At 39.8% G+C, this 24,566-nt stretch overlaps 1 protein-coding gene across 1 annotated transcript in view; it reads left to right on the top strand.

The window, feature by feature from the left end:
• The window catches only part of fbrsl1 (fibrosin-like 1), a 276,488-nt gene that overhangs the window by 68,322 nt on the left and 183,600 nt on the right, over positions 1–24,566 (top strand). Inside the window, 1 exon segment of the mRNA XM_025897124.1 lies at positions 12,718–12,942. Within this exon segment, the coding sequence (XP_025752909.1) occupies positions 12,718–12,942 (225 nt within the window).

Raw genomic sequence — 24,566 nt, forward strand, 5'->3', positions numbered from 1 at the left:
AGATGGTCCTTTTACAGTAAAAAAGCCAGACTAAAGCAAGTTTGAAACGATAATGGTAGCTTAGCTAAGAATGAATGGCCTGTAAAGCAGCAATGCTTCCACCCATGTATTTCAGAAAAAAGAGTAAAAGAAAAAACCTTAAGTGAAGCGATAAGGCACACTTATGAAGTTCAGCGCCGCTGCCAGCAAAGTAAAATAACAACTTGGCTCACAGCCAATGGCAATATCACTGCCACTATCATCAGTGTTTTATTTAATATGCTTTTTTTTAATATTTTCCCCTTTTTGAGCCTTAGAAAGAAAAAATGATTAATTGTTTAAAAAATTGAACACTTTTAAAACTGGTCTTCATCACTCTAATTTGAAAAATGTAGTTTTAACAAAACAAATGTGACACGACAAATAAACAGCAGGGAGTGACATTAGTGAACACCTTATCTGCCGATATGTTGATGTCAATCGTGTATTGGGTACAGCTGATGTCGTACGACTTAGAATTATGTCATATGTTATTATGTAGGCGTTAAATAATGAGAAAAAGGGGCCATAATCATGAGTCAGTCATAGATTAAGAGACAGAAGTCTTCTATGACGGATAAAAAACAAATATTAACTAAGTGAAGTTTGTTTCTTTGTTTTTCCACATGAGCTAACTATGATTAAAGGTAAAAGGGTGAGGCAGGTGTACACTGCTATGTTAAACAGGGTCAGTCCTTCATGTAGAGTTTGTGTCAGTATCCTTTCAGGCCTTTACAATGTTGCTTTAGGGCTGTGTTTTTTTGACTGGGTCAGCAGGAATGTAGCAGAGGGTTATGGTGGACAAACTTTGACACTGAGCAGTTTACTTCCTCCGATCTGCATTAATTATAAAATAGATATCACATCTTGGTGGTGTATTGCTTTGACTGCTGAGATATAGTATGAGGCTGCTGGTAGCTGTGAGATTTCTTCTCTCCTGTCAGCTGTTTTCTGCTGGGATTCCTATGCTCTGTCGGCCTCCTGCTGTGTGAACAAAGCCAATCCTCATACTGGTTCAGCTCACAGCACGATGCACTCAAAAATGTGTCTGACGCCAAAACACTTCTGCTACGTTCTGAGGTAGTCGGCAGTAGGGAGAAAACTCACGTTTTATAATTGTGTTTTGATTTGGCTTTGTAGTGAAACGACACAGAGAACAACTGTCAAAAATAGAGCATTCAGTAAAACAGACAGAATAATGTGTTTGTTAGTATTCAGACGCTCGCCGTTTATTCTTCTTGAAGAAGCTTGCCATTAATGTCCCTGGTGTGCTTTTAGCAGTTCCACTCATGGAAAAACACTCAACAGTTGGTACAGAAAATATGTTGGGCAGATTTGTTGACAGTGTGAGACCAGCGTTACACATTTATAGAAGTTTTCTGTTATTCCACTCCACCAATGGGAATAGTTGTTGCCGAGGCAACACTTCCTCTCTCTGGAGAATATGAGGAAAGGAGAAACCCAAGGAATGACACCCGGCTGTATTTTGGGCTGTAGTGTGTGGGCTGAGCCACAGAAATTAGGGAGCTTCCTGTGACAATGGGTAGGAGGTTCACAGGACATACTGGCCTCTTTAGAAAGCCACTTTCCTGACAGACAATCTATTTAGCAGACTCTAGAAGAGCCTGTGGGAGGTGAAACCTGTGATATCTGGTAGCACACAAGCTCTGATTTAGACTTCAGGGATCAGACTGTTTTTTGTGTGTGCGTGCTGTTTTGTAAGCAAGTTTTGTTTGTTGGTGATGTTTGCCATGGCCAGCAATGATTCAAAAACTGTTCGATTTAACAGTCGCAAAACAGAAGGTTGAACAATTAGTTTTAAAGGTTTATTTTCTTCTTGGACAACCTGCAAACATTAGATCAGAGGTTTGCAAAGATCATTACAGCCATCTCTGAGGGACCATGAAGAAAGCAGGCCCCTGGATGCATGCATCAGCTGCTGCAGAATCAACAAAATGATCAGCAGCTCAGACTGAGGACGTGAGTCTGACAGCTGAAATAAACTGCTCAATTGGTGGCAGCCAACTCAGCCCACGCATGAGCTGATGCAGAGTGTAACACCACTAAAGCCTTTTGTGATGTAATCAAGATTATGTTTTTTGAATCTCAAGAAAACACAAATGATGTATAGTTTATTTATTTGTGGATCATCCCCAAAAACACACAGCCTGAACACAAGGAGTGTATTGGTCTCTACAGTTTGAAATCACAAAAATCAAATCAGACAGTTATTAACAAAGTGTCATCATGGTCAATATAGCATGTAAGAATAAATCGACACATGCAGTAATTGCATGATCTGTCACAGTGAATTCTTATTGAATTTCATGAGTGCATCTCATCCCATATAGTTAATGAACATGTTGATTCATTGCCTATTTCATATTTGGATGCATTTTTGTTGTTTTCCACGGATTGCTGCTCATGTTATTGATCGCTCCTTTTACTTAAAGCAGTAAAGCAGACACACTGTGTATGTCAAGCAGATCGTGTTTAATAATTATTGTTTATTTTTAACATCTATCAACAAATAAATGATGGATACAAAGTTACATTCTACATAAATGCTATATTTATTGATCACTTGATAATTTGAAGTATTTGTAGCACTACATTGTGAGAGAAGGGCAACATATACCATAAGCACTTAGGAAATGAGCAGGAAAAAATTAATGGATGGATATAGGACAGTATATCAAGAATCACTTGCTGTATTAACACAGTGGGAATGTGGAAGAATCTTGATCTTATCCTTGAAATGCAGAATATGTGTCTGTCGTCTCATATTTCCTCAGTGTTTGTCAGATCTGTTAAACAGATTTAAAGCCCGTGTTTATTGTTGTACTGTACCACCCTGTTATTGCTGCATTCTGGTATTCTTCTCCCCTCAGCACCCGCTGGCCAGATGGTGTCACTCCAGGAGCTAATTCAGCCCTTGAACATGTGTGGTGCACAGACACACTTCCACCAGAATACACAAGCTTGGATAGTACTCAGATATACAAGCACCTCCACACATTTAAATATACTCTGACAGCAAAATGTGCAGTGGTACAAGTCAGGGGTAAACTTGGCATGCATTTTGACACCAGCGAAGGCTACAAATACTTATGATATTTAAACACATGCTTTTCATTAATTCACCCGTGACCACTCACAGTCGCATAAATATTCATCAGTGGTAAATGTTTACATAAGCACATAAACAAGCATTAGGTTACATAGCAATAAGAAGACTTAGAGGGTAATAAAACCAGCAGTTTCATTCGGTCGTCACACACATAGCTGGTTCAAAAACTGCAATCAGATGGGTGCAGAGAACAATAAAAGAGGGGCGCGGGAATGCGGCCGAGAGAAAGAATGGGGAGTTATCACCACCTGCACACACACTCGGCATATAGCAGCATTGCTGTCAAGAGGAATGCCCAAGCCAAGAGCCACTGGAAGAGCACACAACAGGCTCCAAAACTATTAAAAACATCCAGATACTAGAGATCCCCCTTGTGCCTGTTTTCCTGCACATTTTCATTTGTTTTTCGAAGTTTGAGAGCAGCTGGTTTCAGTTAATATCTAACAAAATACTTGTTCAGAATTTCAATGGTCTCTTGTTGCTGCTACAAATTGTCACATGTAGTGCTGCTTATAATGGAGCCTGTTTGTGTGGCAAAGTAAACTTGACAACCTTAATAGTGCAACAGATATGATACAAAATGTGATCCAAAAGCCATACTTGTTAGTAGCACTAATGGAAGTGCATGGCCATATGGATTTTTACACAATAGTGGAAAAGTTTGAAAGCCATGATATACAGACATGTTCCCATGTCAAGGAAAAAACTATTAACAGAGATCTGAAAGAAAGAGAGGCCTGCCTGAAGGTTAGCTTCTGTCAGCTGTACAAGTATAGCTGCATGCTAATCCTTCGGGGCTAAACCCCTACAAATTCCCTTCATTTCTCAGTTCTCACATAATGCACCGCATATAGGAAGACTGCCAAAAAAACTAGCTTACATTAAATAAGGGAAAATACATCAGCTCACTTAACAAAAGCTGAAGTAGGTGTGGTTTATTTACTCTATGCTCTAGTGCAGCGTGATCACTGTAGAAACAGGCACTTTCTCTCATTCACAGCCTGATAATCTCCTTGGCACAAAAATGTCTTCTCACGTCCTTTACCTTTGAGGCAAGAGCTTTCTAATTGTGTGCTTTGAGGAAAAACAGGGCGTCTGAGTATATGAGCATATGCTCTAAGTTCACCAAAGGTGTGTTTGATGTAGCTGACAGCAGCATAAACAGCAGGTGTGTGTTCCACTTTGTCTGAACAGTGTCACATGAATAACACTACTAAAGGGAGCAGGCATGATTAAATCAATCCAGTCTACATCATGACAAATCAAGGTGATTTATTGGACATGCCAAGAGCTGCAGTAATGTGTAGAGAATCAGTACAACAGCTGAGCAGTAAATCTACACAACCAGACCTCAGCCAGCCTAAAGGCAGCTAAACAGTGCAAAAGTGATGCAACAAATGACTCTGCTCGCTGCTTTTATGTCATGTGGAAAGAAAGGCTTAAATTTTGCATTCTTGCTAAAAAATACACAGACACAAGCAAAAGCTAAATTGTGGTCAAAGATCCAGCTCGACTCAACGTTCATGATATTTTGGTGACCTGAGAGTTCAGTATGAGTCAACTGGAGAATCAGTCCTGATATAATGACCTAAAATGTGATATTGTCAAGTCAAGCTTCATAAACAAATTTTTGCATAAAAATGTAAATCCATACTTATTACATTGTACAGTGTATTTAAAGGTCCAGTTAAGTTGCACTGTCTTCTTTTAATGTGATGTAAATTGTTTTTAAAGAGTATATGGAGGTAGGTTTAAATCATACAAATTTCAGGGTGTAATTGTTTAAGATTTCTAAAAGCTTATTATAATGATTGTTATTATACACCTTCTGGTTGTAGATGTACTGCAGCACAAGCCACGATTTAAGGTGATTTTTGCACTTTCAAGTCATTTTTAAATGCAGATTTTGTTATCTTGGGACCTCATCAGTGTGTTAAATACACTTCCTTCCACATAAGGCATTTGCAAACAATTTTTTAAATATTGTACCTAATACACATACATATTTGCTTGCTTGTTTTCTTATTGATTTAATTGGATGCACATATGTAAGAGTATTTTAGTATTACTACTAAAAAATAGATGCAAGACACGGGGGTTTCCTCAGGGCAAACAAGGCAATCAGTACATCATCATCTAAAAGTTAAAACATACTATATCAAAGTGATGACTCTCCTTACATTCTGAACAGCATTCAGTGCCATAAAGCATGTCCAGTTGAGCATCTCCATCATCCTTAAATTACTGCCATCTTGTGCACACATGTCATGTGGTCTTTGTCATGTTAACAAGATCTTGTTTGGGGTAAGCTGAGAGGCAAACAGCTTTTGTTGATTTTATGCTCAAGTACACTGTGAATAAATGTGAGGTCTTTGACAGGAAACCCCATGGCCAACCCATGTGATGTAGAGCAGCTAGAGTTTAGTTTGGAGGAACTTTTGTTGTGGTTCTCTTCCACAATGTGTCTTTTGTCCTATCTCACTCCCAACCAGTCATGGCAGATGTCGGCCTCTCCCGGTTTCTGCCAAAGGTGTCCTCCTGTTAAAAGGGAGTTTTTCCTTCCCACTGTCACCAACTGGTTGCTGATAAAAGGTTGTCTGATTGTTATAAGGTTTTAAGGTATACCTTACAATATAAAGCGCCTTGAGGCGACTGCTATTGTGATTTGATGCTATTGAATTCAATTGAAGTGAACTTTGAATGAATGAATGAGCCTTCATAGAGAAGACTCATATCACGAAGAGGGGACAATAACATCTGCCATGTGAAGTGTGATAAAACAGGCATGTTAAACAGATATAAGCTCCACCAGCCTGATTAGCATGTATATAAGTAATCTCTTAGTATAACTAGCTGTTTGCCATAATATTTTTAATCCCCCTGTAGATATTGACTGTTAATCATGACACACAGTTCTCAAGCCTTTAAATTCAGCGGTAATTTTTTTAATAATATGTTTTAATATGTTTTATAAGGTCAATATGTAGGGCCTGTTTTTCTGAGCTCACGAGAAGCTGTTATTTTACAGATATGTGGTCCTGACAGGACAGCCAAACTGCAAATACATGATTTTATAGAATATAATACTTGACAATCTTAAACACCTGTGGAAATATAATTAATGTACAGATTAATGCACAGAGTATATACACATGCAGGTGTCTCTCAGGACTGTAAAAGAAGAAAAGACACAAAGCACCAGATGATGAAAAGGTATGTTTTAATCTGCGCCATCTGTTCGCATTTAGATCACACAGTCCCAGGGCCTAAGCTAACATTCCTTCATGTTGATGGTTCAGCCACCATGTATCATCTTTCTAAGATTAAAGTTAGCAGATTTGCAACCAACATATTTTTTACTATAATTCTGAAATATGCCTCAAAGTTTAGTCTCCTCCCCAAGTGTGCTTTTAGAACTGTTCAGTTTTAGTCACTTTGCAGCACCTCGGTGAAACATACAATGCTATTTGGAAGTATATAATTGATAGTTTTCCCACAGCTCCATTGGAGAGCACAGGAACTGTGGCAGCCAGCCCTGCAATCTCTCTGTGGTACCGCTTAATGTCAAGGGAGGTGTACCCTGCAGAGCTCTTTGTGTCTCCTAAATAATTACTAGCCTTAGAAAGAAGAGAGTTCCGTGGAGAAAGCATGATGGTGATGTGCACCAGACACTACCAAGTGTCTTCATCTCCCTTTCTCTTTCTGCACACTGTCTATTTTTTTTGCACTTCAGGCTCCATTTGTGAAACTCCGGCTTGTGTATGCCTCATGAAGACCCCCTTACCCTTTGCAAGAAACCTCAGGGTTGCTGACATTCCTCTGTGCAGAATGCATAAACCCTCCTTTGGGAACTAAACATGCTTCCACAGTGGATCTCAAGGTCCCAGCATAACCATGTAAAGCCATGCGCTTTATTGTTAGCAGAAAGGAAACCTGTGTTGGATTTTATGCACTTGTACCCACACACACACACACACATACACACTCCGCTCCCCATGCAGCCTGGAACAGCAACAAAGCTCTCCCATTCTGTTGCCAGGGTAACGTGGCCGGGTCAAACCAGTCGAGCGGTCTCTCCTGTTCCAGGCTGAGACCCCCCCACCATCACCGTATCTCTCTCTCTCTTTCTGTTTCTGCGTTCGTCCTTTATATCCTCTCCTCTCTCCCTCTCTTTTGTCAGCCCCACTGCCTCATCATATCTTAAACCACTTCTTCTCCACTACTGAGGTCACTGTCACTTTTCTACCCTAGGCAGAACAAGGTAAAACGAGAGAGATTCACTACTTTGACCACTAGTTAAAAGCTTCACAGATGAATAGCAAGGCTTTTAACATTGTATAAAAATGTAGACACGATATCAGGGGAATAAAAGAAGGCTGCAAGTTATGTTTTCATATTAGGCTTGCATAGGTCTTAAAGGTAAAGACATGCTGTGATGAATCTTAGACCTTCTCCTGGTGTACACTGAAGTGCACATTGTCACCAGCTAGTAAGTTGCGTCACAATTATCTGCATCAGTATTTTATTCTTTTGATTTGTAAATGTTTAAACAGTACAGAGTGTGATACACTGCTCCATTGTGTGTAGAAATAATTTCATAACCATTTCATAAAAGAAAAACCCTATTTCAGGCCTTTGAAATATGGAAATGATATCACAACTAAGCTGTTGCTGGCAGGCACAGTGATGAATTACCCTTCTACTCCTGGAGCTATTATAGATCTGTTGTCTGAGGCATGGACTGAATAAATGGAAATAACACACACAAACAATTAAAATCTGTTTATTTAGAATGCAGCAGACATGAGACAGCAATGAGAGCAGGTGCAAATGCTCTAAACAAAATCTAATTGCTGTGTGCTTGAGCTTGAGCTTTTGATAATGCGATTAACAGAAGCTGTAATGCTGGCAAACACAAAACTAGACTGAGAAGCATGACACATTTTTACGTGTAGATCTACATCCTTTACTCTCACTGTAGCAGTGTGTATTACATTTTGCCTCCATTGAAATGGTATCTATAATTCCTCAGTGGTATGTTGTGAGATCTATGCAAGAGGCTGCAGAAATTAATACATGTTGATATGACTTAACACCGCAATATATTGTTTGCATGCCTCTGGCGATGATCGGTGTTTTCTTTGGAGTGGCAGCTGCTCAGCATACTACCCTTGAGGCACTGCCACAACCTGCCACACTATATTAGCAAGAAAGTTTGAGTTTTGAGCAGCTGATATTTATTTACTCCTGAGGCATATTTGTGTTTTATTAGTTTACGTTTCACTTGAAACAGACATGTAGCATGAAGGTCAAAGAGATAGTGGTGACATGTTTGAAGCGTCACCAGATTCACGTTGGATATGCTCTATGTGCATAAATTGCTGTTGCACTTAAACAAGTGTTTGGTTTTCTGGCTTTAAATGAGATCTGTATTTGATCACATGTTAATGGTTTACTGCAGTCAAACTAAAAGGAATGTGCAGCAATGTTATATTCGGTAGACCTTTCATTTTTAATGTCAGGTGTTAGAATTAAGGAGGATTGCCTGGTTTTCTATTATGTGGATTAGAAAATGTCAAAAGAAAACTATTAATATAATATTGCTAGATTTGGTTTAAAGGTAGCTCAGTTTATTGTTATACACAATAATAGACGAAAGTGGCAGGGGAAGAGTTCGATTTTGTGAGGTTTTAAACTGTAGAAGCAAACTTAATTATGGCTTCTTATTGCTACAGGGGATGATTTTCCTGAAGATAATGCTGATTTTCTAAGCCCACAAAGATGATACCAGTACAGTCAAAACATGAACGCTCTTTAAAGACAGATTTAAAATCAATGATTGCCATGGGAGGTCGTCTGTTAGTACCACCTGGTTCATCTTGAGAAATAAATGTGTCTACTTGTGAGGAGAAAAGAGTTACTTTGAGTAACCGTGTGATATCACACAACAGTGTGAACTTGTGGGCAGGGTAACGGCCGTTTGTGTAACCCAGTGGAATAATACAAAATATAAATACCAGCACAATGATTTTAGTCCAGGCATATAATGTGCATTTTAACTGCAACTATTTCTTGAGCTCTTAATAATGTACCATATGAGACATTCTTACAAGTTGAAGCAGTAACATCACACATGCAGAGCTGGGTATTCCTTTTTTTTTTAACTTAAAATTAAATTTTCAACAATTTTCTTTTTAATGTTTCCTACAAATTTAGGTTTCTATTAGTTTCTCCTGCAGACAAATACAAATAAAACTTTCTTCAAACTTTCCTTTTTGCTAAAGCATATAGTTAGGGCTGGACCAGGTGACCCTGAATCCTCCCTTAGTTATGCTGCAATAGACATAAGCTGCCGGGGATTCCCATGATGCATTGAGTTTTTCCTTTCCAGTCACCTTTCTCACTCACTATGTGTTAATAGACCTCTCTGCATCAAATCATATCTGTTATTAATCTCTGTCTCTCTTCCACAGCATGTCTTTATCCTGTTTTCCTTCTCTCACCCCAACCGGTCGCAGCAGATGGCCGCCCCTCCCTGAGCCTGGTTCTGCTGGAGGTTTCTTCCTGTTAAAAGGGAGTTTTTCCTTCCCACTGTCGTCAAAGTGCTTGCTCATAGGGGGTCATGTGATTGTTGGGTTTTTCTCTGTATGTATTATTGTGCGATCTACTGTACAATATAAAGCGCCTTGAGGCGACTTCTGTTGTGATTTGGCACTATATAAATAAAATTGAATTGAATTGAATTGAAATAACATAAGCAAGTGAGTCTTTCATCTTGAGGAACTTTCAGTTTGGTATTCCACGCTTTGCTCCACTTTCTGCAAGTTCTGGTTAGAGTGGCCCAAACCTCACAGAAGATCTCTAAAGCAGGGAAATAATACTCACTGCCAGCTACAGGGGAAGGTACCGGAGTTGGGTTATGTGTAACCATTAGGCGTAATCTTTTTTGCAGAAGCAGTTGGGGGATATGGATATGTGGTGGGATGGCCTGGGACTAGCTGCTTAACATGGATTAAAATTTAAAAATAAGAGCGAAAGGATTTTCCACTACTAAAATGATCAGTGATAGCATCATTCTTTCAGACTCAAAAAAAAAAAAAATGCTAGCTGGGGTGGCTTGCCCATGCATAGCCTCGGATTGAGCTGAGATCTGTGGTCTCTGGTTTCTTTTAAAAACAACCTTAACACTCATCTTTTTAAACTTGTTTTTGTGTAAGTTTTTGTTCTTGTTGTTTACCATTCCTGCTGTGAAGCACTTTGTGATATTTATCTTGAAAGGTGCTGTGTAAATACTTCGCTCGCTTTATTTACTATGCATGAGAAATGATAAATCCAATAAGATTCTACCCCATATAATAAGACTGATACATTAACTGCTTTCTTCTTAACAATACAACAAAACATTGTTGGTCTCATTGCATAAAGGACATTTATATCCCAGTGAGGTTTCCTGTGTAAGGTGACCTTTGACTCAACAAACAGCTGATTCCTTTCACACTGAAATGTATTGATTTCCCTGTGATCAGCAAGTGTTGTACCCACTCTTAAAAGGTGTGAGAGAAGAAATTCTTATAAATAGAAAACAATGTTTTTAAACAGCTCATTTCGTGAGGTGTGGAACTGCACTGCAGAGCAAGCTATGAAACAATTCAGCTAGAAATATTTTCCGTGTAGGAAAAACATAATTTATGCAGGACTCCTGGGTTACAACATAAAGGTGGGTTTTAGTTAGGTTCTTTTCTCTTGAGAGTTACATTTTTGGACATTTTTTGGAGATTGATTTTTGTCCTGGAAAGATTACTCCTTTCTACGGGAGTATTGTTTTTTTTAGTACCTGATAGATAAACACCTTTTGTCACAGAAGGTGTCATTCATTAGCAGTTATGAGCCTAATGTGCTACCCATCTGCTAATCTCCCACCTTTGGAGTCGATAATTTGATTATTCATATGGAGCACAGATTCATCTGCAGTTAGGCTTAATGCTGCTGGCTGTGAACAGATGCTGAAATGTGAACTTGCAGCCCTCTGGCCTCAGCTCCATACGGCTTCAAGCAGAGATGCATTGTCCTGTGCCATTCAAACACACAGTGATGACCACCGGCAGCGGGACATCACCAGCTCAGTCTTATTTTCAGATATGGAAATAAGGAGCAGCTGAAGCCCAGGAGGAGGATACAATTCAGACACTTGACACAGAAGTGAGGCAGACATCAGGGGTTACCACAGAATAGCAGTTGTGCATGCATGCCAACACGTGTGTGCTTTTTCATTTTATCATCTTGGCAATGGCTTTGACTTTACCCACATTGCCAGCTTTATTTGACCTTCCTTTGACCATCTGTGTCTTATTATGTGTTATAAGTATTAGTCTAAAACAACTGATATGTGCTATGAGATGGGTTCATAGCCATCTTGAGCTCAAAGTGCAGTACCTTGCAAGGCGGAGTTGTAGTATATGTTTATGTCTTGAGTGTGCTCCCATTGATTATCCAGCCTAAATTACTGAGGTTTGGTTGTTCATAGAGACATCACCAGCAGTTGAGGATCAAACTAGGGCTGCAATTCATGGGTAATTTCATTATTGATGATCATTCTTTTTATTTAATTTGCAAACTAAAAAAATCCACTCACGTGAGCTGTTCACCCATCTCTCCTTAGAAACTCAGTTGTTCGTGGCAGCTTGAAGTGATCCTGACGTTGAGCATATGTGAAGGGTGACCATCAAACTTTTCCTCAGCATTGAGGAATTGTAATAAAAACTTTTAACCTAGAATATTATTCATCTAACGTTTCATACAGTTTTACCAGCTGCAGCCACCTGCCTCTGTTGTACATGTTGGGCATGAAATTGGGGAGGTGAGGGCGAGCTACCGCTGTATAACATACCAGCAACTTCTAAATGGTCTTTAAATTCCAATAAACAAACACTGCTTTCATACAGGGCATTGCTGAAGCATGAAAGCAACGACTAACAAGGTTAAAGGGGGAGATTGTGTGGTCATAGACTAAATGTAAAGCTGCTGTATTTTCTCCAGTGTGTGTTAAAGCAGCACTTCATATCAGAAGCTCATTATATCTGAGCCATAAAGTGATTATAGGCTCCAGTAAGGCATTGTTCTGCTGTTGACAGGATTAAATATGAGTTTAGAGAGAGGGAGCGTCACTGCTCTCTGCTCAACTGTTTGCTTGCTTTGTAAAAGCCAGAAGTGAAAGGGGCCGCGCACTTGACTATTTGCCAGCTGCGGTACACCCTCCCTCTGTTCTTTTGCACATTTATCTCCTGCCAGTTTGTATATCCATCTAGACCTGTCTGCTTTGTTCTCGTTGAAGGATTCAAAGAAAATCCTTGAGACACCAAAGGCTGTAAATCTCAGTGTGACACTGATCAGTATCTGTCATTCAGTGCGAGTGCAGAATTCCAAAAGAAATGAAAGTAAGCGCTGAGTGCAGCGAGTTATTTGAGATTCTCTACTGCTGACATGATCTAATTGGTTTTTGTTTGTTTTAGTTTAGTTTCTTTGATTAATACTACGAAATTGCCAAGTTCTAACAAAATCTTTTTCTGCAGAAGAAGAGCGGAGTTGTGAAGACGCAAGAGAAGAAGGAGAGGTGGAAGGAGAAAAAGGTGGCAAAGCGTCAGAAGAAGGAGGACGAGGAGGTGGAGGAGGAAGAGGAGAATGTTCAGCCAGTGGTGGACCCCCTGGAGAACGGCTTCCTTCATCACGCCCAGCGGGAGCAGGAGAGGATGAATGAGAGGCTGCTGAAGAAGACTTACTCCAAGAAGAACAAAATGGTCAGTGTGTGCCTGCACGGCATTTTAAAGTCAAAATATTCCACTGGATAGAAGTCCAAGTAAAGTTACAAAGGTTGCATGCATGTTGCATGGATTCTTGGCTTGTGTTTTGTGTGTTTTGCTGACAACAGAACAGAGACTTGCACTCTGTCCATGAAGGAAGAGGAGGCGGATGCTTGGGCAGAGGTGGAATCTAATTTAAAAGGCAGACTGTCTTTTTCTCCAGATGCTTTCCATCCTCATCCAAATCTAATGTAAAATTTGAAGAAGACGTTGAGGGAATGGATATTATTGTCAGCTGCTTTACTGATTCTTGCATTCACTGGGACTTTATACTGCAGTGTTATGGATGTCGCTTTATGTAAGAGACATGAGTTGTCCCTGTCAGTGAGCAAACTTTATTCAGTGTCCAGAACCAGAGAAAAATCATTCTCTTTAACTCCAAAACGTTGTGGACTTCTCACCTCTAAAGTCACTTTTACTTGGGCAGTATTGAAAAATGGTGTATGGCATTTTAAAATTAAAGTGGTTCTCATTATCTTTGATATCATATTTGTATGAAAGGGCTTTGTTCCTTCCTTATTCCTGTAGTTAGGAATAGTGTTTCTCACATTTTTGTTTGTCTTGAGTTTAATCGTTGGCTTTTCTTTTGCTGCTGGCTAATGAGACTTGCTGTAGTGGGCAACCTACAGGCAATCTGCTGGTGCACCACCGTGTATGTCTTTCACCTAGAGATGGCTAGCAACCTCCCGCAACCATTTGCCAACCTGTAAGGAAATATAAATTTTTCCCTTGCAACTGGTGGTTAACAGAGAGTCACCAGCCTTTCTGTGTGGCTGTTTAGATTAGTTTAGTTTATTAAGATCCCCATTAGCACCTGCAAAAGCAGTAGCTACTCTTCCTGGGGTCTGACTAAAACTTTCTCATACATAAAACATGTTCTAGGGCTTTAGCAATTAATTTCACAGTCGCTGCCTGCAACATCTAGGAATCACTAACAATTAGTCAGGGAGAACTAGTATTTTTCCTTAGTGACTAGTGTTTGTCAGGTGGTCACCAACAGGTCTTTAGGCCTGTATGAATGAGGCCTAAAGCTTTTTGGCTTATTGTTTAAATTAATTTTAAACCTACAAATGAATAAATATCATAAACCAAAGTTTCCATTTGCTACCCGCCGTTCCTTTAAGCTAGCCTGACCTGTTCACCAGTGCCTTTACTGTTATGACCAACTCTGTTGTGATAAAAGGGAGGAACAGGTGTTGCTCAAATGGGCCTTTGAACAGAGTACAAGTTTGGATTACTGTGATACTGAAACTTAGACACATCTAGCAGCCTTGTGATTGATTGATGCAAGTACAGTTATTGCCGACGTCAGCATGCACTGAACAATGACTGTGGCTGTGGCATAGTAACTTTACTTCTTACACACTAAAGTCACTTACCACAAAAAGGGGCTTCACACACCGGTCACCCACAATACCACTCTTAATAAACTATAATACAAATATATTATTCCACGTCAGGTTTTCACTTTTGCTCCTCAGTTACCACAATAAATGCTAAGTTGAATCTTATGCTTTGAAGCTACTGGGTTGAGCACTAGTTTTCTGTTTGATGTATACATGTGTATGTGCACACAAAAGACACAAACACTTCCCTAAATAAATTAATCAGTTAGTTATAAGTGATCCAAATATGAATGACAGAATTCTTAACATATTGAAGCCAACAGTGTTATACAGCCCACATCTGCCTCACTGAGATAGCCCATCTGTGTGTTAACAGTTTGTTTAAATGGGCGGATATTTTATGCTCCAGTCCAAAGCCAAGATCCACCATAGTGTTGTTAAGGATAAAAGAGGAAATGTAGTCAGGAAGCCAAACTAAATAATGAGGCTATGTAGCCCTGAGGCCTCCTCCACAGACAAAAATATCTCTCTTAGATAAGATTTCCTTAGGAAGTTAACTTGGCTGAAAATGAGTTTGGCTTGGATATTTAGTTTGCTAAGAGACAGTTAAAAATTATGCATTCAGCTGATGCTGTATTTGAATTAGACTGCAATAACTGAACCAGATCTACATCCCAGTACAGATAATAACTCCATAATGTCAGCAAAATGCTGCTGTCATGTGAAAAAACCTTTTAACTTGTGCTTTGTAGAATTATGTTTTGAAGCATGTTCTTAAGCAGAGAGTAGAGATTAGAAAATTAGATCTAAACCTAGAAGAAAAATAAAGTTATCATTTTTTAAACCCCTTTTATTTCTCCTTTTCAAATAATACCCATTAGTAACATCAGGCTTTCTCCCTAGGAAAAACCCAGATCTTTGATCTTGAAGCTCTTGAACCATTTCCACAAAAATTATTTTCATCTTCAGACTGTAGTGCAGTGTGGCTGTCAGCCAAACCACATATCTACAGAGAATGTGTTTTGTTTTGGGGTTTTCTGTTCAGATGCTTATCAAAATGACCATATCTTTGGTTAATGTAGTAAAATATTAAAACATACATAGGAAATCATAAAAGCTACAAATCTGCTTCTAGTCCATTTGAAAATGGAGCTACAGGCAATACTCCTAAAAGGCTGTATACCATAAATACTCCAGTACTGCAGTTATGTGGTCTAATGTGACAACAGCGAGACTGATTCAGGCAGGGACTCTATCAGCGATCCACAGTAATGAATCGGCTCCTTACAAACATAAACTTTTTAGGTGTTTGAGCTCCTTAAGGCAGAGTGATCTCACACATCTAAATCCCCCTAATAAACACCTCAACTCTATGATCAGTAAATAACTATTTTCCCAGCTGTATAAATCCATAAAGTACCTCTGGCTACATATGCCCAGGTATTTGTTTGTTACTTAACCTTGCTTAACTTTTAAACCTTCCAGTCCCTTCCCCTTTCCTTGTATTAGTTGTTTTCTTTATCTTAGTGTCTGGCTGAGGAGTACTGTGAGCAAGCAGCTTCTGACTTCTGTTCCTAAGTTTGCCTTTAACTATAGCCCCCAACTCCCAGATATATTATTACTCTTTTGAGCCCCAACAATTATTTTGTATCCATATGGTATGGAAACAGCACACAGTTGCAGTCAAAATCACAATACAAATGAATTATGTTGCATAACTAATGCATTACCTAACACCATGAAATATGAAACAACTCCTTTGCATGTTCTGTAATTAGCATTTAGAAAGTTGCTAAATGGCTCATCAGCGCTTTAATTGTAGGTACAGTTGGTGTTTGTGCAAAACCTGCTTTGTAAGAATACGAGATCACTGCGGCTGCTTTGCATCTACCCGCCTGCTCCCGTAATAGAATTTTAAGAGGTTTACCAATATAATCTGTGCGTGTGTGACAAGCAAGAGGATATATCAAAATAATTACACCAGACAATATAGTTAGAGCCTACAGACATTTTAATTGTTTTCATTTCTGTTTATCAAATACTCTCATATATTCACAGGTTATTGCATTGCACAGCAAAGCACCTACTCTGTCACCATCTTTTCATATATTTATGAGTCTATCCCTCACGTTCCAAGAGATAGTTAGCGTTAGTGTGTTTTCAAGAGTGGCTCGCAATGATCACAATCGCTAAAAAGGTTTAATATCAAAGCCTCATTTCATTTTTGTGACTCTCAAGTGATTATTTACGAGGAAATACTGTAGATATAAGAGGTAAGGAATACAATAGACTGAAAAATCTATTCAAACTCTGTTTGCATTCAGCTGTTAGTCTTTACTGTGGAATTCCATGCATATAAAACTGCTTCAGATGGATTGGGCTGTGCCCTTAACTTATTTCTACATAATCTGTTCATAACTATTCCCACCTTTTATACTACTCTTATCTGTATATAATCTGCTCCTATTGCACTTACTGCTCTTGCACTTCTGATTAGATGCAAACTGTATTTCGTTACCCTGTATTTATACATGTGTAATGAACTGCAAGATTCAAGCTGTCATTTACAGTCATATTTATCAAGATAAGTTAACAATAGCATGAGCACATTTACACTTAGTTATGTATGGGCATACTGTAAATTCTTCCATATAACAAAGGAGACTTAAGCAGATGGATTTGCACATGTAAATAAAAGCTTTCTGTAATAACAAGAAAGGAGCAGCACGGAGCAGCCACTCCTGCTTTAAAGCAGGTGGTTATGTACAGTTGGGATTTTTCCTGGATTTGACACAGACTTATTTACAGTTTTAGAAATTTTCAGTCTAATAAATTGTGACAAATACGTAACCCTTAGTAACTAATACATGTACTTTATAATCATCGAATATACTGAGAGTTTCCACCACCATATCACCCAAAGTACACTTTTTCTCCTAAGGCCTTTCCTCTGCCCTCCTCTCTGTCCAGCTTAGTTTTCCCTGCCCATATCTTTTGCTGTTTTGCTGTCTCTTCAGTTAGAGCAGGTGTCTCTAGTGTATGTCACACACTATGATCTGCAGGCGAGGTGATGTGTTGGTCTCCTTGAGGCACCCTGTGGTGCTAGAAGCTTGCCGGAGGACAGAAGCTGCAATGTCAGAGCAGAGTTTGTCACTGGGGAACAGTGGGGGGATGACACTTGATCCAATTAGAAGACATGCCAATACCTCAAGAATGGTTAAGTGTGTGTGTGGCTTTGTCTATATGCGCACCAAGGTCTAAGCTTTCTTGTTCCCATCTCAGTCACTCCATGGCAGAAGCCATTTTTGCAACAGTCCAATGTTGTTTACGGATTTTGTTGTCAGCGCCGAGGTTTTTTGATGTCCAGGACGGACATTGTTTGAATTGGGCAGGATAGTTTGCATCTGTTGTTGTGCTTGTTCTTTCAGCTCCTCCCACCACTTCACCCTATCCCTGGCATCCTCTTCTGTCACATGAGCCATGTGTCCTCTTTCACTGCATCCCGAATCTTCTCTGTAGTCTTCCTCTTTTATTCATGTCCAGCAGCTTCATCTTTATCATCCTTTGTCTAATATATCCACTGTCCCTGCTCTACACATGACCAAAGCATCTCAGCCTTGCCTGTCCAACTTTGCCTCCAAACTGCTCAGTGTGAGCTTGTCCCTGTGATATACTCTGCTGCTGCTCATTCTGGTCACACCCAGAATCTTCAAAATTGCCACCTGCAGCTCTGCCTACTCTCTTTTTTTAATGCCTAGGTCCAACCCATACATCATAGGAGGTCCTACTACAATCTTATAAAGCTTCCCTTTCACTCTTGGTGCTATCCTTCTGTGACAAATCACCTCTGACACTCATCTCCACCCGCTGCACCCTGCCTGTACTCTTTTCTTTACTTGTCTCCCTCTCATTCACAGATATATATTCTTATAGTCTTGCTTCTACTGACGTCATTCCTCTTTTCTCCAGATCGTACCTCCATACCTCCACCTCCTCAGGCTCTTTTCCACCTCCTCTCTATTCTCAGTACACAGTGTGAACATCATAGTCCATGAAGACTCCTGCCTGAGGAGGCTCAGAGTCTATCCCTGACGTAATCCCAACTGTACTTTGAACCTGTCTGTTCACCACCGTCTTGTTGTCCTCATAGATGTCGTGCACCACCCTCACATACACCCCCGTCATTTCTGTCTTCCTCATTCATTACCACAGTTCCTTTCTTGGCACCCTGTCATATGTTTTCACTAGATCCACAAAGACGCACTTAAGCTCCTTCTGGGCTTCTCTATACTTCTCCATCAACACTCTCAAAGCAAATATGGCATCTTTAGTGCTCTTTTTTAGCCTGAAGCCATAACCTGCGTACTGATAGTCCCCTCTCTTCTTAACCTACTTTCAAGTCTTTCAAATATCTTGGTGGCATGGCTCATCAACTTTATTCCCCTGTAGTTACTCCTGCTCTGCAGATCACCCTTGATCGTTCTTGAAAATCAGTACAGTTCACTTCTCTGTTCTCTATTTCTGAGACATCCTCTCACTCTCCATGATTAATGTTAAAACAAGCAAACTTTAAAATACATACTAATGACAGTCTATAACTCTTCAGAGAACCTTACCTCATTATAAGCTCAGCCTATTTTCTAAGAAAATAATAAAACAAACAAAAAACAAAACAGAATAACACGGCTTTAAATTTAACACATCCACCTGTTGAGGGCAAAGCATTACTAGAGTATGAAAATTAAGGCAATATCCATAAACATAAAAATAATAGAAATATGTTTTATCACTGCTATAAGACTTTGGAAACGCAGGTTGCAGACCACAGCAGCATGGCTTTGACCTTCAGTTGATTCAGAAGGGGTCATGAATAACACATAATGCTAACTTGCCGATGCACGCGTTCACTTCACCTTTAATGTCCATTAGTACTTTGTGTTCTACATACCCTGCTAACAACGTGATATAACAAGGCATCTCTGGATGCTCTATTATTAGGTAGCATCCTCCACATCTCCATCCAGCCTTTTATTAGCAGCCAGCCTGTGAAAATGAAGCTAGCACCCTACATGCTCCTGTCATAGTCTAGCTGCTTCAGGACTACTTTCCCAGCTTCATATCAAGGTGTGTGTATACGTAGTAAACCAGCTGGAGACAGATCAGATTAGCTGAGGCATTAACAGTGCATTGGAGCATGGTTCAGGGGCAGTTTGAGAGCTGTGATATACAGTACGCAAGAGCACCGCTATGCATCAGCAGTGGTGCAGTGGTAATGGAGGGTTGCGATCAGGATGAGTGATAACACTGTAAGGCTGGTTGTTATCTGGTGAGCAGCGACCCTGAGCGGTAGCAGTTCATCTCATAATATCTCTCTGGGCTAACCGTGCTTCAAACTGGGAATAAGGTTAAAATGGGCATCAAGGTGAATCCTCCTAACTGTGTCATACTGTGAAAGTTGGTGACCTGCAGTTTATTGTTGTTGATAATAACACTTAATTTGGTTCGTAGAGAAAACAGCTGCTAGATGAATCAAAGTAAATTACTGTTACCATAAAGAAGCTGCTTACTTTGGCAAGAAGATACAAGTTTTGCAAAAAGAATATCTTTATTCTCCCGAGGCTTGACCTACTCGCTCACATCACAGCAATGTTGTCATTGATTGAGAGACTGTTGCACGTTTAATGAGATCAGACCTAAAATATGGAATCCTTGATGCAATTATAGGGCTGGAAAGCTTGTAAGTAGTAGTGTGATAGAAAAGGTCTTTATTCCTGTTTCTCAGGTTAACACTGCAATTTAACAAAGAGCATTATTAGAGGAGTGGATAATGAGGTACGCTGCAGAGGTGTCTGCAGGCAGAGTGTGTGTGCGTGTGTGTGAGCGCATAGAGAACGACAGGGATGAGCAAAGGACAGATGAATTGGGTAGCTGTATGTAACCTGAATATGTATGCATGATTGCATAGCAGATAATTGTCATTGCTAGATGAACAAAAAGCAAGTATGAGAACACACAAACGCCTGTACAAGCAAGAAATACGTGACTAAAAAAATGTTTCACTGAGGGTTTTTTTTTAATCAGAACTTCCTCTTGGCTGGCTTACCTGTGAATCCTCAGTATTAGAGTATTTTATTGTGTCTTGTTACCTTTGTTGAATTAAACTTCTTAGTCATTATTACCTGATAACAGAAATGACATTGCATGCTGAGATTATCAAAAGCAAAGTGGGCTGCGTAAGCTGTGCCAATACAGAGTTTCATGCTATTTTTAACACACTGATTCTGCAGCCTATTTCACAAATATTATCAAGCTGTACTTTGTCATTCTCCAGCTGTGTCAGTAACCTGTTCCAGACCACATTCACAAAATCGTTGTTTTTCTAATGTGGTTTGTTAGCGTTAACCATGGTTTAAAGGCAGTGTGTCAAACTGAAGACAGCTCATTTACGATTTATTTGCTGTAAGTGTAGCTACACATTGGGAAGGTTTAAAATAAATGATTTATGACTTCTAGCGGACCAAGAAATTACATAACTACAAATTTCCAGAGTTGACAGCACAGCTAATAGGACACTAGCATGTGAATTACATACAGTAAATAAGAATAGAAAGAATAGAATAGAAATCAGACTATAAATATATCTGATACTATCATGGTAGATAAATAATATAGTAGAGTCAAGAACATCTGCACATGATAAAAGTACATTATTCAAATTCAGTACATTCCTGGTAAGGGGGGCAGGGAACTCCTGTTCCTGAGATGATTTTCCTTTATGAATAGGGGTCTTGAAGCATTTTCTTTTCTCTGTACGCTTTTTAAACCTTCCTAAATACCATCTATTTTTGTGCCGCAGACGGACTGACCACAAATTAGGTGAGAGGAGCCAAACTTGTCCCCATGGGTTTCCACTGGGGCTGGTTATGTTGACTTTGCCTGGGATGCCGGGGGAAGGCTGGGAATGGAGTCCCATCAGTGTTGAAACAGAGGTTGGGGAGGGCATAGAGGGATTTGGTGCCTACAGTCTGAACTAGTCCAAAGACAGTTTAATTTGAAGCTCAGATTCCTGCTATGACTCATGTGACTGTGATTGGAGCAATTCAATGAAAACGAATTCACTGAGTAGTTGCCTCTAGGAATATTTAGCCCAATCCCCCCTCCACTCTTCAAGTGGAGCCTCCAAGCACCTTTAGCAAGAAGAGAAGAGGAGGTTAGATAGATACTGGAATACATCTAGAAATAACACAACAATAACAACAATAACAGCCAAACCTACACAACTACTGCACCAGCTGTGCTTAGCCAGGTGGATATTGCTCCGGACAGTGAGCAAAGATTAATGTCAGGCCATGTAAGGTGCTTGGTTGCTTCACTGTTGAGCTATAATCATGCACACATCCCACCTCTTTTAACAAGTCATATTCATTGAGATACAGCAGGGCTACCTCAGAGCAGCCACTCTGGGGACAGTTAAACCTGCATGGGAACATTAAATTAGCAGAGGTCTGAAGTCATGCTCTGTTGGAGCTGGGGCTATTGCATGCTCCATGCAAGCATGGAAGTGCACCAGAGGCGAGGAGAAGCACCTGCTGGATATACTGTTTTCTTTGTGATACTGCAGTATAAGGATAAGCGCATTATCTTAAAGTCATGGTTAATTTTGTGTTGCAGTACAGAGTGTTTTCAGTGCAGTTGTTACGTTTTATACTCAGGAGGCAGGTGTTAGCTGTAATAAATTTGTCAGGACATAATTTGTATGTGCTTTGCTTGCTAGCTAGTTGTGATTGCTTTCTTTTTTATGTAATTTATTAAAGTGGGACCTCCCAAGCTACATCATATTCTGGTTTTGCATCTGCTGGAGAATCTGTAGCTATAGCAACAGATATATTGCTCCTGGTAGATGTTTAACTAGAGCAGACAGCAGGGAGAGACACTTTATTACATCTTGTGCTTTATGATTTACTGGATCATTGTGGTTTATATTACAGTAATGTTTAGGGAGCTGTTCAAAAATGTGTGCTCCAGGAAATCTTGGGTATCTGGAGTCATATTCCTCCAGCAAAGGCTTTCTGCGAAGCTGCGTCTCATAGTTTAAACAGCGAGTCATGTGAGGTCAGTTTTATTGCAAAAGGCTCTTTATCAAACAGGCTTATCACAAAGGTCTTGTACAGATGTAAACAAGAAATGAGATTGCAAACTGTGTGTGAGTGAGTGGGTGTGTGTGTGTGTGCCATTTGTAATGCTCACTTTTAACAAAAACAATCTATCACTAAATCTACCTCTTACTGGAGGTGTCACAGGAAGCACACTGTCGCTTTGAACCTGAGCAGGCTTTAACAGGCACTGAGCGCCACAGTTCAGTTCACCGCAGGGGAGCAGAGAACAAACTGTTAGAAATGAGGTCGCTCAGCCCAGATTCTCAGATTGTGTTGCCTTTCATGTCATTTCAGACTGATATGTTAAAGTCAACCGATGCAGGCTTTTTTTGGATGTAAATATAAATGAGGAACCGTCACAAAATGTTGCCAACTGAAGTTATGATTAGGATCATTTGCATTATAGTGCAGTAGCCTTTGCATTTCCTCATTACACGTGTTAACCATTTATTGGAGGAGGAACAATTTAAGGTAAGTTGATTTGTTTTTTTAAAGGCAATATGTAATATTCTCTCATAACCCTGTACGGCTGGAATTTTGAAGCTCCAGGTATTTCACTAAGTTCCCTGTAAAGTGTTAATATGTATGTGCAGGGCTGCAAAATTTCAAAATCCCTGGTAGCCCTTCGGGCAGGGACTCTTCAGTTTGTGGTAGCCCAAAATAAATTTAAGTAGCCCGAATAAAAAAGGGAGCAATTTTTTTATGTTTTGTTTCCTGTTTTGTTTCCGTTACAATATTAAATTTAATGTATAATATTGTAACCGAAACAAAACATTAATTATAAAATTGTTGAAACACAAATTACAACATTGTATAAAAATTACAATCATCAACTCAAATACTTGGATCTAATTGAACAGAAATTTCTATGAACTTGTAAGAACTGTGCAGAACATGAATCAGTCTGTGTCAGGTCCTGAATTTGAAATTTCCACTGAAGTCACGGGTAAGAAGCAAGTGGAACCAAGATCCAGGCCATTTGCTTTTTGAAGTTTGCAAAGACTGCTAAATTTTGCCAATGGCAGTTCACTCTTTGCAACACAGTACGCTGTTCTAAACAGATTTTTCAGGTTGATTTTTAGTATGTTATTTGCAGACTGAGCAATATTGCATTTCTTGCATTTCTCATGGGTTCTAATGGGGGCCTTTCTTAAAATTACTGGTCCCAGTAACAAAGGCGCTTGTCGACTCAGAAATCGAGGGAAAACCAACAACACACCCGGCAGAACATTATGTTATTTACACGGGTGCACATAAGTGGTCCGCAGGTGCGCATTCGCTGTCAAAATAAAAGACGCGCACATTCTGCACCACATCTCTGTGCGTTCATCATTTGTTTGAAGCCAGCTCACCTCCTGCAACCACTTTTCCGAGAATACGCGCTTCTTTTGCGGTTCGGACTCCTTCTGACATTTCTTTGGAGGTGGAGGAACACCAAAGTAATTGCTTCTTAGACATCTTTAAGAGTTCTAAACAAATGTCTGTCCTCCTCCAGAAAATCTTATGTACGCAAACACGCGTTGTAACTTCTTATCTGGTGCGCGTTAATTATTTTGACAGTGAATGCGCACCTGCGGACCACTTATGTGCACCCCTGGTTATTTAGCTTGTCATATTCCAGCCACAGAAATTCTGTGGCTGGAATATGACAAGCTAAATAACCAGTCTGATTTGTCATAACTTTTCCGTTTTGTGGTAGGCTTTTCTTTGGCTGTCACTTCTTCACCCTGACCTGTCTTATTTGGCTCAGCAGAACTAAAATATATATCCTGCTGCTTTTACACACGCACTCACATAACGGTCAGCGATTCTCTGCGCGATCAACCTCTCACATGTTTAAGCTTGCTGCGGGAGATTTCACTTGTCAGGTTTGAATAGTAAGCTAATGAGTGATAAGACGATGTCAGAGGAATTGGTGCGCAAATTATCGTCACTCGTACTGCCGCTCTCTATACACAGTTCGCGCGATTGCAAAGTGAAAGCAAAAAACAAGAGCAAATTCAAACGCCATTTCAATATGTCACATAGTGACAGTGGCTCACCGATGCCAATGACATAA

The sequence above is a fragment of the Oreochromis niloticus genome, linkage group LG12 (assembly GCF_001858045.2).
Source record: "Oreochromis niloticus isolate F11D_XX linkage group LG12, O_niloticus_UMD_NMBU, whole genome shotgun sequence".
NCBI classification, from domain to species: Eukaryota; Metazoa; Chordata; class Actinopteri; order Cichliformes; family Cichlidae; genus Oreochromis; species Oreochromis niloticus.